Source organism: Gorilla gorilla, chromosome Y (genome assembly GCF_029281585.2).
Source record: "Gorilla gorilla gorilla isolate KB3781 chromosome Y, NHGRI_mGorGor1-v2.1_pri, whole genome shotgun sequence".
Classification (NCBI taxonomy): domain Eukaryota; kingdom Metazoa; phylum Chordata; class Mammalia; order Primates; family Hominidae; genus Gorilla; species Gorilla gorilla.
The window spans coordinates 31,311,539-31,330,955 of NC_073248.2; the positions used below are offsets into that span (position 1 = coordinate 31,311,539).

General features: G+C 39.9%; 1 protein-coding gene and 1 pseudogene across 10 annotated transcripts in view; one reads left to right on the plus strand and one right to left on the minus strand.

Moving 5' to 3' along the window:
• Positions 1–19,417, minus strand: part of USP9Y (ubiquitin specific peptidase 9 Y-linked) — a 204,442-nt gene that overhangs the window by 50,673 nt on the left and 134,352 nt on the right. For all 10 annotated transcript variants that reach the window (XM_055377209.2, XM_055377205.2, XM_063703409.1 and 7 more), the window contains 2 exons: positions 18,642–18,767; positions 17,067–17,236 (listed from right to left, as the gene is read on the minus strand). In XM_055377209.2, the coding sequence (XP_055233184.1) occupies positions 17,067–17,236; positions 18,642–18,767 (296 nt within the window). The remainder of the gene's footprint in view (positions 1–17,066; positions 17,237–18,641; positions 18,768–19,417) is intronic.
• LOC129530409 (testis-specific chromodomain protein Y 1-like) lies at positions 7,431–8,005 on the plus strand (annotated as a pseudogene).

Below are 19,417 nucleotides of genomic sequence, written 5' to 3' on the forward strand. Positions count from 1 at the left end.
CTAATCCTCAAATTGTTACCTAGTAGGCTAGGAATATTACTACTTACTATTTATTGGTCAAGTTTGTTAACGTATGATTTCTTAGATCTTCTAATATTTACTGTGAATCAGGGGTCGGGGTGGATCATGTCAAAGGTAAGCATCAATCAATAAAATATAAGCCTCTTATTTTGCAAGACATATTTTTAACAACCTCTTTTGGAAATGCCTGGAAACACCCTCTAGATACTATACAAAGGTGCTATGCATTAAGCTTCTGTATATCTTTTTTAGCCTCTCCAGAATCACTTTCAATGAACCGTGCATTGGAGCAAGCAACTCATGGAAATGCAACATGGCTAAAGATATGTCTGATTGTATCAATGATTCTCAAATGTGATTATCAGACCAACAGCATTAACATCATTTGAGAACCTCGAAGACATACAGATTCTCAGATTCCATTCCATACTTACTGAGTCATTAATTTTGGAAGACAAACCCAGAATCTCTTTTTCTCTCTCTCTTCTGTCTTCTCTTCTCTTTCCCCCCCCTCTCTCTCTCCTCCACCCCACTCAAACTTTAATCAACTGAACTTTTCAAGGGCTTATAAAAGTCCCTCCTACTTATGAAACCCACAGGTTGGGCTCAGAAATCTTCAAACTCTAGTATCAAAGAATTCCACATGTATGCCTTTTCTTCACAATTTTCTGGAGAGACAGTCCAACTGTGTTAAATTCCTAAAGGTGTCTGAGACTCTAGATTTAAGGATATTTAGCAGACTTCCAGCCTCTCACCACCGGATGCCAGTAACAACCTTACCAATCCCACTTCCAGTTATGAAGCAGGCTTAGAGTAAAATCTAAAGTAATATCTATTGACCTATATAAAACATGACCTATATAAAGCTATCACATGGACTGTCCGTTATCTCTACGAGCTCTTCATCTATAATTGTTTTCCTTTTTCATCCTGCCTCAGCCACACCGACCTTGCTATTTTTCTAACAAGCTAAGTAGGCTTATGCCAGGGATCTTCATACTTGTTGATCCTGCTGCATACTTACATGATTATTCCCTTGTTTGTTCATTTAGACATTTACTTGAAAGTCACCCTGGCAACGAAGTATTTTGTGACTGTCCTATATAAAACCAAACTGTACTTTATAACAAACAAATCCTGCCTCATGCATTTTATATGGAATCGATAATCTTACTTAAAAACAAAGCAAAGAAAAAGGTTCATACCATATCCACTAAAACAAAAACCTAACATCTAGGAACCCAAATTAGGAGGTTAATATACTACTTACTTATTTTAAGGAAAATTTTTGAGGCACAAAAATGTAAATCTCCTAAATAAAAATGAACTCTGAGATCAGAAAACAATCAGTGCTTCATAAATTACATTGAAAGCAAAGCTACAGGACAGACACTTTCAAACCCTCCAAAGAAATAGCACATCAACCCAAAACTGACAGGACCCTGGAAATCAACAATTTATATCAACCAAGCAAACACTGAGCCAAGGGAGATAATTTTTAAAACGGTAGGAAAGTCTTGTGGTGTTACCATACCACCTCCCAGGCACAGCTGAAGCCTTTGAAAATGCAATCCACATTCTCAATGTGAGGCCCTGACCCCTGATTCTAGAAGGAGTAAAGAAGACCTTAGGTGCTAATTTATTGTGTTTTATTTCTAGTCTGTCTAGGAGTTACATAAAGAATTGGTGAAACACACATATCTCTGTTTTGCCTAACTCAGAACTCACTCATGGTTGAAAATGCCAGGCATTAGTCACAAATATTTAAGTTGCTGGGAGCAAAGTATATGATTAACCCATAAAACAGACAACCTGAAAAAGAGGGCAAAAGCTGGAGAGATCTTTTTTTTGGAGAAATCAGAATATTTGAAAGCAGTTAAATATACTAAAGAATTTAGAAAATCATGCACGTGCTCATGACAGGAAACATTCTCAAAAAACATGTAAAACTCTAAGTGTTAGCCCTCAGGCTTAACTACAGCTTCAATGTGAGAAAAAACTGAAGGCTGAGGCAGAATTGTAAACAGTCTCCCTAAGTATTAAAGGGGTGTGTTAATACAGATCCAGTTGTAAAAACTGATAGTTTTTATATTACACTCAGTTAAAACACTGGTGCAATGCAAGCTAAGCCTTCAGTAACTAAGAGGACACCTTGGAGAAATGAAGAAGACTTCCAGAGTTAACACACTGCAACATTTCAAATATAGTTTTCTACAAAAAAACAAAACACACAAAACAAACAGGAAAATATGACCAATGTGAAGTGAAAAACAGAAACTGAAAATGTCCTGAACTTTATACACAAAGACTATAAAAAAACCAAAGTTTTGGCTGGGCATCGTGGCTCATGCCTATAATCCCAGCACTTTGGTAGGACGAGGCAGGTGGATCACGAGGTCATGAGATCGAGACCATCCTGGGTAACACGGTGAAAACCCGTCTCTACAAAAAATACAAAAATTAGCAAGGCGTGGTGGTGTATGCCTGTAATCCCAGCTACTCAAGAGGCTGAGGCAGGAGAATCGCTTGAACACGGGAGGAATAGCTTGCAGTGAGCAGAGACCGCGCCCTTGCACTCCAGCCTGGGTGACAGAGAGAGACTCCATCTCAAAAAAAAGAGTTAAGGCTAAAGAAAAAAACAACAGACAAATGATAAAAGAACACGAGACTATCAATGAGACAAATTATAGAAGAAAATATGGAATATCTAGAGATAAAAAAGCACAATGATGGAAATGAACAGTTCATTAAAGGAGTATATAACAGCAGGTAAAGATTAAGTCTGAAGAAATGAAAATTGAAATAACCCAGTGTGAGAACAGAAAAAAAGAAGAATTTCAAAAAGTGGGAAAAACCTAACAAGTAAGTACACAGAACACCATGAAGCAGACCAATGCATGCAATATGGGTGTCCCATAAGTGCAGAAGGAGAAGAGGCAGAAAGAATATCTGAAGACATAAATAGCTGAAAATTCCCAAACTTGATGAAATATCTGAATGTCCAAACTCAAGAAGGGTAAAAATCTCCAACAAGAACATAGCCAAAAACAGTCAGCCACACCAAGAAAATTATAGTCAGTCAAGAACCAAGACAACTGTAAAAACAGAAAGGGAGAAGCAATTTGTCATGCAGAAGGGAGTCTTGACTGACAACAGACACCTCAGAATGGAAGCCATTTGTTATGTTGAAGCGTGTACTGATTAACAACAAACAGCTCAGAAAGCACGGAAAATACAGAAGCCAGAAAGCGATAACAAAATGCTAATAGAAAAAAGCTATCAAACAAGAAATCTCAATCTGGCAAAATGATACTTCAAGCAAAAATACTTCAAGCAAAAATGCCTAGATACAGAAAAGCTAATGGAATGCGTAACTACCCCTGCTCTACAAGGATTGCTAGAAGGAAGCCATCAAGTTAAAATGAAAGGACATTGGACAGTAATTTTAAGCCACAGGAAGAATTAACATTGTAAAGAAAGCTGCTATTACTATTACAACAACTGGGAAAAGTAACTATTACTATTGTACTCCTGGTAGGCAGCTATTACATAAAACAATTACAAATCCATTTTAATGGACACTGTGTACAGATATAATCTGAGACAATAATATAGATTAGGAAGGATGGAAAAGTACAAAAGCAGCATATTTATATACTGTTGAAACTAAACTTCATATTATTCAAACAAGTTAGTATTACTCAAAGTAGGCTATTTTAAGTTTAGAATATTAACTGAAGTCCCAAATGTAATTAATAAAACATATAAAATATACAGAAAAGGGAATAAGCACATTTTTTTTAAAAAAAACAAATTTTTAAAATGAGCATCAAGTAATAATATAGTGAGGATCAAATATATAGTGAGGATCAAACATATAGTGAGGATCAAATATATAATGAGGATCAAATAATATAGAGAACATGCAGAAAATAAGTAGGTAAATGTCGGAGTAAACCATTACTTGCTTGTAATAACTTTAAATGTACGCTCTGTGTGAAAAGGCACAGACTGGCAAAATGCATTTTTAAAAAATGGATTCACATATATGAAATTCATGCAAGTCTCACTTTAGGTGTAAAGACACAGAGGTTAGAAGGAAGAGGATACAGAGTTCTGGGAAGAGGGCAACAATGAACTACAGAGCACCAAGAGTCTGTCTCTCCAACTAGACAATAGGTGCAGTTGGCAGAATTGTGTGATACAATTATTTTGGAACCCTACAGTCTATCTGAAGGTTTACAGCTTTCAAAAGAAGACTTGGATAGTAAACTACAATTAAATTTGATCAATTTCATAGCTTAGCTCAACAGCAGCCACCTATGCTTCATCAACTACCACTGTGATATGCTGCCTTGCAAACACTTCTGGAGCAGCCTGCAAGAGCCAGGATGGACAGAAAGAACCCTGTCCTCCAAATCTCAGGAGGACTTGTGCACTGATTGCCGCTTCTGATTAAGATGGTCCCGACAAAGGTGGGCAGTCATTGTTGCATTCCCCAACCATTTTGCAGGAGCTTCCTCCTCCTGCTGAAGCAACTTTCCAGGGATTAAAAGGGCCAGAGCATTTTCCTCTCTCATTTTTCTATTCAGATTTGAGCAGACAGAAGGGGGGAAAAGCACACCTAAAGAAAAGGCAGTTAAAATTATCAAGTCAGTAAGAGAAAGAAAAAATAATAAAGAAAAGTGAACACAGCCCAGGAACCTGTGGGACACCATCAAGCAGACAAACTTACACATTTTGGAAGTTCAAAGAGAAGAGAGAAAGAAACAGAGTATCTAACGAAACAGTTGTCAAGAATGTCACAAATTTTAGGAAATAAATAAACACCAAGAAGCTCAAGAAATTCCAAGTAAGATAAACTGAAAGAAACACACACAAAGATACATGCTAATTAAACTGTCTAAAACAAAGACAAGGAGAATCTTGAAAGCAGCAAGAGAAGTCACTAGTCATGAACTAAAGACCCGCATTGATAATCAGAGTATTTCTTTTTTTTTTTTTTTTGAGATGGAGTTATGCTCTTTCTCCCAGGCTAGAGTGCAGTGGTGCGATCTCGGCTCACTGCAACCTTTGCCTTCCGGTTTCAAGTGATTCTCCTGCCTCAGCCTCCCGAGTAGCTGGGATTACAGGTGCCTGCCACCAAGCCTGGCAATTTTTGTATTCTTAGCAGAGACCAGGGTTACACCATGTTGGCCAGACTGGCCTCGAACTCCTGACACTGTGATCCACCCGCCCCGGCCTCCCAATTATCAGCACATTTCTCATCAGACACCTCAGAGGCCAGAAAGCAGTGGGCTAACATATTGCAAGTGCTGTAAGGATAAACTGTCAAACAGAAATCTTATGTCCAAACAAGCTGCATCAATGTGAGGGAGAAATTATGACATTCCCAGATAAAAGCTGGAGAAGTTTGTCACCACTAGATTACCCTTCGAGAAATGCTTTATGGAGTACTTCAGGGTGAAATGAAAGGACACTATACAGCTGTTTGAATAAATAAAGATTAAGGTAAAGATAAATATATGGCCAATTATGAAAGCTATCAAAGCTTTTAACAATGTGCAACTCCACTATTTGTTCTCTACATGATTTACAACACTATTATATTGAAAGACTATCACCAGCTTATGTTTTTGGACATAAAATGCATCAAGGTGTAATTCTGTGAACTTAATAACTTGACATGACGGGGTCTAAGCTATTAAGGAGTGGGGCTTTTGTATGCTACTGAAGGTAAACTAGTGTGACTTTAAAAGTGTTATAACTTTCTTAAATGTAATCATCACAGCAACCACAAAAGGGAATAGTAACAAGCAGGTAGGACGCTTTCTGCATGACACCCGAGAGCAGGAGCTGGGGATCCAGCTGCTCTTACCTGAGGCATCTGCCTAGCCCTGCATCATGGGACCATGGACCCAAGCCCGAGCTGGCCCACCAGGGAGTAAGTGTGGAGAGCCAAAGGCAGTTTCTCCACACAACTTCTTCCCCACCAGTGGCCACAAAAGCAGGAGAGGCTCATATGTGCCCAGGGCCCGGTGGAGCAGTGAAGGCAGAAGTGGTGGCTATGTGGGGACACAACTGAAACAAAGTGTTGGCCACCTGGCACAGCACCTGCCCCAACCCTGTCCATCCATCCATGGTTTCCCAGGAGTTTGAGGTTGAAACGATTGTTGACAAGACAAGAAAGGGAAGACAGAGTATTTGGTTTGGTGGAAAGGCTATGACAACAAGGATGACACTTGGGAACCAGGGCCACACCTCATGAACTGTGGGCAATATATTCACGATTTTAACACATCCCACACTGAAAAACAGAAAGACAACATACTGGCTAGAATAGGTAGAACTTCTTCAAACAATGCCAGAAAGGCAATCTCCAGCCTTACCAAAACAAACTTTCCTAAGAGCTCTTTTAAGATGCTAGCGATTAGCAAAGACCACAAGTCCAAAAACAGCCAGTTGTCTGCTGCCAGCCAGAACTTTGGGGAGAAACACAGCTTCATCTCTCTCCAATCCAAAGAATATGGGGCTAGTAAATTCAACTATCAATTGAATTTGCTTGCACCTCAGAGCCCCAGCAACACCAGGAACACAGTGGGTGGCTTTCAGGAACCTGAAAAACTGGACCCTGTTGAGCCACATCAGCAGGACACAGTGGTGCTCAAGGTGGCAGCAGAGAAGCCAGGCAGAGCTTTATCAGATCCCAGGGAAGAAAAGGCCGGGATGGAGAACAGACCCCAGATCTACCCACTAATGCCTCAGATGTCTGGCCCAGTGACTGCTGCCAGGGCCACAGGCTCAGCTAACAAGGAAGAAAGTACATTGCTATTAATCGATCCATTAATAGCCCATGGAGCAAACATGCAAACATCTGTACCAAGAGTGAGAGGTGGGAAAAGAAAGGTTGTTGATGACAGGCTGGGTGTGGTGGCTCTCTCCTGTAATCCCAGCACTTTGGGAGACTGAGGCGGGTAGATCACCTGAGGTCGGGAGCTCGAGACCCTCCTGACCAACATGCAGAAACTCCGTCTCTACTAAAAATACAAAATTAGCTGGGTATGGTGTCACATGCCTGTAATCCCAACTACTCGGGAGGCTGAGGGAGGAGAATAGCTGGAACCCGTGAGGCAGAGATTGCGGTGAGCCAAGATTGCACCATTGCACTCCATCCTGGGAAACAAGAGTGAAACTCCAGAAACTCCATCTCAAAAAAAAAAAGAAAAAAGAAAAAAGAAAGCTTATTGATGACAGAAGAAACCAGCCTTTTGTCAAGAGGGTGCGTTTCAGCACAAAGCTAACAAAGTGCCGACAGATACTGAGATACTGTGGTGAGGAAGAAAGATGGCTTCACTCAGATCCTGCTATCAACCAGATCAACAGAGAATACCTCACTAAATACAGAAGTAATGAAAGAAATTCAGGGTGCTCTGAATAGGGCTGCTGCCCATGACAGCAAGCTCGTGCTACTCAGCATAGCTGACAGTGTCTTTGCTGTGGCCTTGATTTTGTGTTCTTTGTGAAGCATTTCAGAAATGATAGAAAAAGGGCAAGCATTAAAAGAGTGGACACTAGTGAAAACTTTGTGAATACTTTCATTTAGGGTAAGAAGCCTATTATTTCATCAGTCAATGGCCCAGCCATTGGACTAGTCACATCCATACTGCCTCTTTGTGATGTGGTTTGGGCTAATGAAAAGGCGTGGCATCCAACACCTTTGGTGTTTGGAGGCGTGTACCAAATGCCTGGTCTCTCAGGCGTTTTGGACGGCACCTTTCACTCACAAGGTTATGGTTCAAATTAAGGAGCTTGCCTCCTACAATCCTGTTGTGCTTGAGGAATCCAAAGCCCTTGTGCACTGTAACGTGAAGATTGAGTTGGAACAGGCCAATAAGAGTGTGAACAGCTGAAGAAAATCTGGGGCTTGGCACAAGGGATAGAATCTGTGTTAAAGTATGTGCAGAAGAAAATCTATCAGTTTTGATTGTCAGTCTGTCTGCTCATGACACTAGTACTGGGCTGAGCAGAATACATCATTAGCTACAAGATGCCCTAATCCAGCCTCATAGCCTGAAACAAGTTCATCCATAGCTAACACTTGGAAGCAGGAATAGAAATATCCAAGCTCCTTATTTAATATTACAAGGCATTTTTAAGCACTGTAACTTTAAAATAAGTAACGACAAAGCTTCTTTGCCCAAATGTCATTATTTTATGCACATATACACCCAAATATAAAAGCATACTGGTGAGCACTAGACTGTTCTTGGAAGCTCTAATTTTTATCTACAGCCAGTGCTATATAAAAGACCACAATTGTATTTTATTACTTTTGGATGACAGAAAAGTCTGAAATGATGTTTGTTTTTCTTATTTCTTCCTCCTAGAATGCCGAGTCTAAAAGGGTATGAAGCAGCCTCCCTCAAATAGATACACAGAAACAACTGAGATACTGCCTTTGTCTTTATGAAGATACAAAATACCTCAGAGACAGAAAATTCTAAATCAAAAGACTTATTTTTTAGAATAAATATTTCTGACAAAAATTCCACTGATGATCATTCCCCCAAACCAAACATACACTTAGGATTCATGCTGACATATCAACTGATTTTCCTTTGTTTTTAAACACCTCGTTCTTCCCAGTTAACATGAAGAAATCATTATCACTCTAGAATAAAACTTCTTGTGCAATATTAATGAATCATGGAATCGTTTAGGTATTATTGCGGGATTTTGTAAGGAATCAGAGAGACCAATGGGGTTCAGGAGGATATTTATTACTTAGGTGCTCCGGCCCAGTCGGATTGACATCCAAAGGACTGAGCCTTGAACAAAGAGTTAAGTTACCTTTTAAGCATTTCTTGGGGTGAGGGGAGATCTGTGCATGGGGAAGCATTACAGAAGTGAGAAACAAAGGCAGTTTTTCAATTAATTGAGACATGCATTACATCATTTCTTACTTTCCACGGAAAAACATGTTTTGCGATTTAAGTTTATCTGTCTAGTGACCTTGCAGCTGCACAGCTAGAGAACCAGGGTCTTCACAATGCCTGGAAAAGGAGGAGAGATAAGGCTCACTAGCCACAGAAAAACAGGCAGTTACTTTTTAAAGGACTCCAGCTCTTTCTCTTCCTCAGGGGAAATCGGGTTTTCTTACATACAACTGAGTTTTTGCTTACACACTCTTTAATTTCTTTTAATTCCTGTTCCAGTATAAACATCTAAGTTATAATGTTTATAAAGTGTAGTTTTTAGGTTCAGTTGGAGTATTTTTATTTAATACGTAAAAATTCTTGACACACTTAAATGCAGAAACTCCTTTCAAAACAAAACAAATTACCTTACATTTGGCATTAAAGTTTCTTGATGTCTGCTTTTATGTGCACACCACCCTCCAGGAAACTACATGTTCAGCTATCTAGAAGCTCTCTGAAGCCTGTCTTCTTGTCTGTCTAAGGACGCGTCATTAAATAGGCATGATTAAATAATATTCTGGTCCCCGGCGGTCAACTTGACCTTCAGCCACTCACTCTTCCCTCCTAGAAACTGCCCCGTGGGGCTGAGCGTCCCAACTCTCTGTTAGCGGTGGGTCTTTGTTCTTAGAGCTGCCAAGATGGTGGCAGCCTGCTCCAAAGATGGCAGCAAGCCTTCCATTCTCTCACCTGAGGTTCCTGGCTTCACAGTTTCTAAGGAATGGAACCTTGGGCCATGTAGTGAGTGTTATAAGTCTATTAGAAGCCATGGGTCACAGAAGAGAACTGTGGAACCCAGCCACTAGTTTTCAGCTTGATTAGGACAATCCCAGGCACTTAGCCACGCAGGAACAATAGCAAGCCTCTAGCCTGATCGGGAGCGGCAATGGGTGCCTCCCTGGATCAGAAGTGCAGCGGATACCCTGCCAGATCTGGAGGGGTGGAAGTCAATGGTGGGTCTGCAATGGCGGCATTCAGCAGTGGTGGAAGGCGAGGGAAAGCTCAGCTTGAGCCAGAACAAACACAGACCAGAAAGGTGTGCAGTTGCGAGATTATTTAATAGAGTGAAAACAGAGCTCCTATACAACAGGAGGGGACTCAAAGGGGTTTGCCACTGCCAATTCAAATGCCTGAGTTTATATCCCGATCATTGTCCCTTCCCAGTGTACTCTCAGGCGATAGATGATTTGACTATTTCTTTACCTCCTGCTTTTAGCCTAATTGGTATTTTAGTGAGTTCTCTTTATTACCTGATTGGTCAGGTGTGAGCTGAGTTACAAGCCCCATGTTTAAAGGTGGGCGCAGTCACCTTCCCCAGATAGACTTAGGAATTCTTAGTCAGCCTAGGAAATCCAGCTAGTCCTGTCTCTCATAATCATGTCTTCCTCTTTCCAGTCAACACTAGCATATAAAGAGACAACACTTTGGAGATTCCAAAGATTTTAGAAGTTCTACTCCAAGAAAAAGGGACAAACACCAAACTCATTTCACAAGCTCACATCTATTAAAAAGAAAACCCCAGTGATACAGGAGTTAAGAAGAAATTACTCAAGCAGAGAGTAAGGGTGTGGGAGTCCTCCATAAGGCTCTTTTTCATGACTAGCAGCCCCAAATCATTTACCAACAAACGGTAGCCTGTAAAGTCGAGTTGCAGACATAAACAAGCAAGCTGGAAGCTTGCACGGGTGAAGGCCGGCAGGAACAAGGGACTAGACATGTTCAAGATGGCAGCTCCATCGTCCCTTCTCTGCCAGCCATGTGTACAGTAATGAGCAGACAAGATGGCTCCGATCAACTGGCACAGCTCAATATGCAAAATAACCTTAGGGTGGGGCCTCTGGATGTGGTGGCTCACCCCTGTAATCCCAGCAACTTTGGGAGGCGGGAGGATCACTAGGTCAGGAGTTCCATAATGGCCTGACCAACATGGTGAAACCCCGTTTCTACTAAAAATACAAAATTAGCTGGGTGTGGTGGCATGCGCCTCTATTCCCAGTTACTCAGGAGGCTGAGGCAGAATTGCTTGAACCTGAGAGGTGGAGGTTGCAGTGAGCCGAGATCCCGCCACTGCACTCCAGCCTGGGGGACAGAGCAACGCCCCTTCTCACAAAAAAAAAATAAAAAAAAAAAAAAATTAGGGTGGGGCAACCAACCTTCCTCACACACTATGTAAATGTCATAGCTGATCAAACCAATCTGTGAACCCTAGGTAAATCAGACACAGCCTCCTCAAACTGGGCTAGAAAATCCAGCACATCGGCTGCCAGCCAGTCCTTTCCCCTCGGAGACCCTTCTCTCTATAGAGACAGCTGCTTCTCTTTCTCTCCTCTTCTGTCTATTAAACCTCTGCTCCTGAACACCTTGGATGTGTCCACGTCTTAAATCTTCCTGGCGCATGACCATGAGCTCCAGGGTGTATACACCAGACAATGTAGCCGTTTCACCAGGACCAGAGTGTTCAACTGTTGAAATCTACCAAATGTTCAAATTAAAACAAATTTTTCCCTTTTCCAAAATCATTTATTTTAAAACAAGACAGTACAGGTCGACCATCGCTAATAACAAAAATTAGAGGTGTTCTCTAATCTGAAACTTGAGGGCTGACACGACACAAGTGAAAAACTCCATCCCTCAGTCTTAACGCAATCTTTGTTTCATGCACAAAACAAATATACAAAATTACCTTCATGAAGATAGATGAAAAATAAATGAATTTCCTGTTTAGACTGGTTTCTCATCACCAAGATATGCAAACATTCTAAAATCCAAAACACTTCTAAGTCCCAAGCATTTCAAATAAAGGATACTCAACCTGTACTTCTTAACTTATAAGACCAATACTATTCACCTAACAAAGCTAGACAAATTTTTTTTGAAGGAAGGAAGGATGGAAGGAAGGAAGGAGGGAGGGAGAGAGGGAGGGGAAGGGGGAGAGAAGGGAAAGGGGGAGGGAAGGGGAAGGGAAGGAGAAGGGAAGCAAAAGGGAAGAAAAAGGGAAGGAGAAAGGAAGGGAAGGAGGGAAGGGGAAAGTAGAGACCAACACAATACCTTTTAACAATGAGGACTAAGATCTGATTTTTTATGTTGCCCAAATTCCTGTCTAAAGGGTCTGGGGAGTCATTCCCTACAAATCATAAATCCTCATCAGATGGCTTTTATTTAACCCTATATATCCTGACTTACTTTTCAGTCTGACTCTGGCATAACATTACGATACAAGGAAGAAAATCAAAATATTTTACCCCAAAACATGTTTCTTAGCCATATCCTGAAACAGCTCTGCAAAGCTTTCCTTTGTGGGAGAAAATCTGCATCTGTTAAGAATATCTATTAATATAGCCAAGTGTTTTTCTTCCAAGCCCTGTCAACCCTAAAGAGATTAACTGAAGGTCTAGCACCTTTTCAAGATCTGAATAAAAAACATTTGTCATTTATTGTCTCTAACGGCAGCCACTACAAAAAGACTTCACAAGAACCTTGGTCTCCACAATCTTTTATCTTAACCTGAACATGTGCTTTCTATGATCCCAGGTCTTTGCATAAAACCAACTGTCAACCAGAAAATGTTTAAATTTACCTATACCCTGGAAGCCCCCATCACCCGCTTTTGAGTTGTCCCGCCTTTCTGGACCAAACCAGTGTATTTTGTACATGTATCTGATTGATGTCTAATGCCTCCCTAAAATGTATAAAACCAAGCTGCACCCCAACCACCTTGGGCACATGTTCTCAAGACCTCCTGAGGGCTGTGTCACGGGCCATGGGCAATCATATTTGCCTCAGAATAAATCTCTTCAAATATTCTGTAGAGTTTGATTCTTTTCATTGACAACAACATACATGCAAAAATCCTCAATAAAATACTAGCAACAAATCCAGCAGCATATTAAAAGTACAAGTTACCATGATGAAGTGTGGGATTTATCAAGAACGTAAGGGTGTTTAAACATATGAATTGATTCCTAATATATTGTCAGAAGCCTCTGAACCAGACCAATTCCATCTTGAATAGGGGCTAGGTAAAATAAGGCTGAGATCTACTGGGCTGCATTCCCAGAGGGTTAGGCATTCTAAGTCAAAGGACGAGACAGAGGTTGCTACAAGATACAGATCATAAAGACCTTGCTGATGAAACAGATTGCAGTAAGAAAGCCAGCTAAATCCCACCAAAACCAATATGGCAATGAGAGTGACTTCTGGTCATCCTCACTGCTGCAGTCTCACCAGCGCCATGACAGTTTACAAATGCCATGGCAATGTCAGGAAGTTTACCCTATATGGTATAAAAATGGAAAGCATGAATAACCCAACCCTTGTTTTGCATATAATCAACAAATAACCATATAAATGGGTAACCAGCAGCCCTCAGGGCTGCTCTGCCTTTGGAGTAGCCATTTTCTTATTCCTCTACTTTCTTTTCCCCTGCCCCTCCCCTACCCCTTCCTGACAGAGTCTCACTTAGCTGCCCAGGCTGGAGTGCAGTGGTGCAATCTCACCTCACTGCAACCACCGTCTCCCAGGTTTCAAGCAATCGCCCGTCTCAGCCTCCCAAGTAGCTGGGATTACAGGCACCTGCCATCATGCCTGGCTAATTTTTCTATTTTACTAGAGATGGGGTTTCACCAGGTTGGTCAGGCTGGTCTTGAACTCCTGACCTCTGGTGATCTGCCTGCCTCGGCCTCCCAGAGTGCTAGGATTACAGGTGTGAGCCACTGTGCCCAGCCTATTCCTCTACTTTCTTAATCAACTTGCCTTTACTTTATGGTCTCACCCTGAATTCTTTCTTACATGAGACCGAAGAGTCCTCTCTTAGGATCTGGATCAGGAACCTTTTCCAGTAACAATATCATCAGAAATACAATAAAGAAAATAACAAAGCTATCTCAATTGATTCAAAAAAATTATCCAAACTAATGTAAACACCTTTTCACAATAAAACTGATTTTGAAAACTTGGAATACAAGAGAAGTTTCTCAACAGCATAAAGGCCATATATGAAAAACTAATAGCTAACACGGTCACAGGTATTCGAACCAGAGCGACTCCCACAGAAAGTCCACACAAAATGCAGGTCACAAAGACCCTGCTGATAGAACAGGATGCAGTAAAGAAGCTGGCTCATCGTACACTAAATATAATGCATTAGCTTGCGAAAAGACACTCCCACCAGCGTCACATCACTTTACAAATACCGTGGGCACCATCCAGACTTTATCCTATATAGTTCAAAAAAGGGAGAAACCATCAGGTGGGTTGGGAGTGGGGAGCAGCAGATTCCCACCCCTTTCCCAGAAAACCCATGAATAATCCACTTGTTTAGCACAAATAAACTTTGTTTCTCATGTAATCAAGAAATCACCACAACTAGCAACTCTCAGGGCTGCTCTGCCTATGGAGCAGCCATGCTTTTGGTTCCTTACTTCTCTATAAACTTGCTCTTATTTTACTCTGTGGACTTGACCCTGGTCCAGGAACCCTCTCTAGGGGTCTGGATCAGGAATAACAACATCACTAAATCGTGAAAGACTAAAAGCTTTTCCTCAATCAGAAACAAGATAAGTATGCCTGCTCTTACTACTACTAATCAAGGCAGTAGAGCATATAGGCAAAAAAGGGAAGAGATAAATTTGGTCCAAAAAGGAAAGAAAAAGTAAAACTATGTTATTTGCAAGTGACATGATCTTACTGTAAAAAAACCTCTAATTCATAAAGAAATTTAACAAAATTGCAGGATAAATAAAATTAATCTAAAAAAATTAGTTGTTTCGATATACTAGCAATGAATATCCCAAAAGAAAATTAAGAAAACAATTCTATCCACAAGAGCAGCAAAAAGAGTTAGCACTACAGTACTTAGAAATAATTTCGCAGAGAAGAAATAAGAGTGTTGAAGAAGTAAACAGAATCTAATTAAATGAAAAGACATCCCATGTTCATGTTTTGGAAGACTTAATACTGTTAAGAGGCAATCACTCTTTTGAGAGAGATTCAATGCAATATCCAACTTTAAATTTATATGGATTTTTTTTTTTTTTTTTTTTTTTTGAGACGGAGTCTCGCTCTGTCACCCAGGCTGGACTGCAGTGGTGCGATCTCGGCTCACTGCAAGCTCCACCTCCCGGGTTCACGCCATTCTCCTGCCTCAGCCTCCCGAGTAGCTGGGACTACAGGCGCCCGCCACTACGCCTGGCTAACTTTTTGTATTTTTAGTAGAGACGGGGTTTCACCTTGGTCTCCATCTCCTGACCTCGTGATCCGCCCGCCTCGGCCTCCCAAAGTGCTGGGATTACAGGCGTGAGCCACCGTGCCTGGCTATATGGATTTTTATAGAACCTAGAAGGTCCAACTAACCTCAAAAACAAATAAAAACCTATGCAAAACCAAAACACAAACAAACTAAAAATCCCAACAAAGCTGAAGGACTTATATTCCCTGATGTACTAATCAGGAGCGTGGCACTGGCCTAAGGACAGGCATATAGACCAAAGGAATATAATTTAGAGCCTAGAAACAACCCCTTGTATCTTCAACAAGGTGCCTAGACCACTCAATGAGGTAAGACCACTCTGTTCATAATGATGGGAAAGCTGGATATCCACATTCAAAAGAATGGAGTTGGACACTTAGTTTCACATCATTCACAAAGATCAACTCCAATTGGATGAAAGATCTAAAATTAAGAACTATAAAAATAAAAAATTCTTAGAAAACAATGTAGGAGAAAATAGCTTTTGCTCTGGATTTGCCAGTGATTTCTATACTGAGGATGATGGAAACACAGGCAACCAAAAAAGACATAAATTAAACTTCATGAAAATTAAAAACTTCTGTGTGTAAAATAACATTATCAGCAGAGTGGAAATAAATCCTGAAGAACAGGAGAAAATGTTTGTAAGTCATTAGTCTGGTAAGGAATTAATGTCCAGAATATATACAGAAACTCACTACAAAAAATAATCAAATTCAATAATGCTACAAAAACTGGAAGATACATTTCTCTAAAGCAGATATACAAGTGGCCAGTAATATCACAAGAGCCAATGCTCAATATCACTACAATAGTCATAAGGAAATGTAAATACAGACCACAATGAGGTTACATCTTACATACGTTAGGATGGCCATTAACAAAAGTGAAAATCGTTAGTGTGGGAGAGGATTTGGAGAAACTAAAGCCTGTGTAAGGTGAGGTTGGGAGTGTAAAGTGGTGAAGCCAATGTTAAAAAAGTTCAGCAGATCTTCAAAAAGTTAAACACAACTTACCCTATGACCCAGCATATCCATTTCTACAAATATACTCAATAGCTCTGAGCTCATAGCAATATTCACAATAACAGTAATCAAGAGCTAAAAGGTAGAAATAATCCAGGTGTCTATCAACAGACCGATGTATAAACAACATCTAGTATACACATATGAGAGAGTATCCCCTGAAAATGAATCAAGTTCTGACCATGCTACAACACAGATGAACCTTTAAAACATTATGCTAACAAACTAGACACAAAGGCACAAATTTGTGTGATTTCACTTATGTGACGTACCTAAAATAGGAAATGCATAGAAACTAAATGAATATTTTAAGTTATCAGAGATTGGAGGGTAGTGAAAATGGGAGTCATTAGTTAAAAGAATTTGTTGAGGGTGATAAAATATTTTGAGGGTGATAAAATATTTTTGAGATAAAGCAGGAGTGACTGCACAATATTGCAATCATTCAATATACACCAGTCATAACTGCACAATATTGTGCAATTAATGCCACTGAATAAAGCTAACTTAAAAAAGAGGTTAAAATGGCTAATTCTGTGTTATGTATATAATTACATGATCTACTACAATAAAAAAAAGTAAAAGAAAAAAATCAATGCTGGCATCTTGCAGAGAAAAAAGTTTAGGTAAACTGGAACATGTTTTTAAAAAAATGCTTCTACACTTCAAGGTATTACATGGGCAAGTAAAAGGGTTCCTTCCTTCACTTCCGGAAAGAAATTTTCTTCAGAAATCATTCATTTCTGCTTGGAACGGTAAGGTAAGCCTTCCTTCAAATTACACATAAAAATCACATACTTGCTTGGACAGTGCAATAATAAGTCAATGATGAAGGTCTGCCAGGCTTTTTCTTTACTAAGTGCATCCAACGCTGTTGGAAGTAAAGCAAAACATAAGGTCATCACTTCTAGTGCTTCACAGCAAACTTGTTCATCTTCCACCTCCAGCTTATTGCTTCCATTGGTGGTCTGCAAAATTAGAATCAGGAGCAAGTTACCTAGAGACATATTCAAGAAGAAATTCACAAACCCTCTAGTTAACATTTACAATTGCCTACTTGGTAAAGACCATGCAGCCTCAGACTCTTCACTTGCGGCTAGAGAGGCTCTCTGGGATATACTCCAAGGGGGTTTTAAGAAGCACATTCAGTGATAGGTACTCCTCACTTTTTATGTTCTTCTGGATGTGACTATCTGCTTCAATCATAACTGCTACTACAGAATCACTCTGGCACTGCAGTTTGGGTCTTTGAGTAGTTCTATTGTAGAGCCTACCTACAAGTCATTTTATTCAAAAATTGATCATAAAACAAATGTTCAGGAAGCCTATGGAAGACTTCTGCAACCTAAAATATAACTAGGTAGCTAATAATTTTTAATCTGTCACTATCCATCAAAATGTAACTGAGACTTGTATGTTTGGAAAAGAATAACCATTCAACTATTCCTAAAACGGAAGTTGTATAATGCTATGACACACTTTCTCATTTTAACTATACTAATGTATATTTAAATACACTAACGTATATTTTAATGGAGACCATCAGGGTTCTATATGGGTAGGTAAACACCACAGACAACAAAGAGCTAAACAGTCTTATTTCTGTAAATAGCTTGCTTAATGTACCACAAGGCTGGTGATAATACCTAAATGTTAGACACTCTACCTGCTGTTGAGTGTTCTAAAAGAACCAAGTAAAATTGATTGATTGATTGATTGAGACAGAGTCTTGCTCTGTCACCAGGCTTGAGTGCAGAGGATTTCCACTCACTGCAACCTCTGCCTCCCGGGTTCAAGTGATTCTCATGCCTCAGCCACCCATGTAGCTGGGATGACAGGCATGTGCCACCATGTGCGGCTAATTTGCCCCCTTCCCCCGCCCCCCACCTGCCGGCGAGATGTGGTTTCACCATGTTGACCAGGCTGCTTTTGAACTCCTGACCTCAGGCGATCCGCCACCTTGGCCTCCTAGAATGCTGGGATTAACAGGCGTGAGCCACTGTGCCCGACGCCAGGTAAAATTTAAATGCCATAATTCCCAAAGAGACAATTACCAAAAATTTACACAGGACAAAATCAAGAAGAACTAAAGAAAATAGGGAGAGGTGGATTCATTACAGTATAACTATATTTGAGTCAATGAGAAGTCTTTTTAAAAAAGTAGGGAAAGAAAGCTGCCTCATGGCAGGCTTCTAGAGTATTTTATTTCCAAAATAAAACTATATATTCTCATTTTATTTATAGGTAGCAATAAATTTTAAACCATTAGATACAAGCGACTTGGTCTATAAGGTGACAGAAATGATGAAAATTTAATCACATGTACAATGAAACAACATTTTCTTAAAAATCTATTTCTGTAATAATTCTTACCGTCTGATAAATTTTAGTTATTTCTTCATTTGGGCTAAAAACTAGTCCTAATGCCCCACATGCTGATGCCCAGATAATTTTCTGTATAGCTCTAATTACACAAATATCAGGCATATATCTTGAAGCCTGCAGAAAAGAAATAAATAATTAAAAGTGCTGGCAGAACATTAAAGTGAATAACCAGGAAAACAAAATATTTGTCTTAGTGAAAGAAGTGGAAAAGGAAGTAACAGTAAACATGCATCAGACCTGCCTTTAAGGACCAAAGTTCCCTTGTTCCCATTTTTTTAAATATCTTAACATTAAGTCAAAAAATATGGCTTCCCATATGAATGGAAGACACAGCAATACCCACCAAGTATGCTTCAGGTTCAAGTCTGATATGGCTTTATCCTATTTTTCATAAAATTTTAAAAATAAAAACAGTCAAATTACTTAGCCATGCCATGCAGAAGTGTTCACCCAAGAGATATAAAAACGTATGTCCACAGAAGCACTATGACTTGACGAGTTTCCTAAAAATTCTATTCACAACAGTCAAAACTAGACTGTTGTGAATAATCCAAATGTCCAGCAACACACGAATGAATTAGCAACATGTGGAGTAACCATACATGGACTATTACCCAAAGTGAAATAAACTACACACATATATAACAACATGAATAACTTTCAAAATTTTGCTGATGGATATAAGCCAGACCCAAAAGAGTACAATGTATATGATTCCATTTATGTAAAATTTAAGAGAATAAACATCACAAGAAAACTTCTGG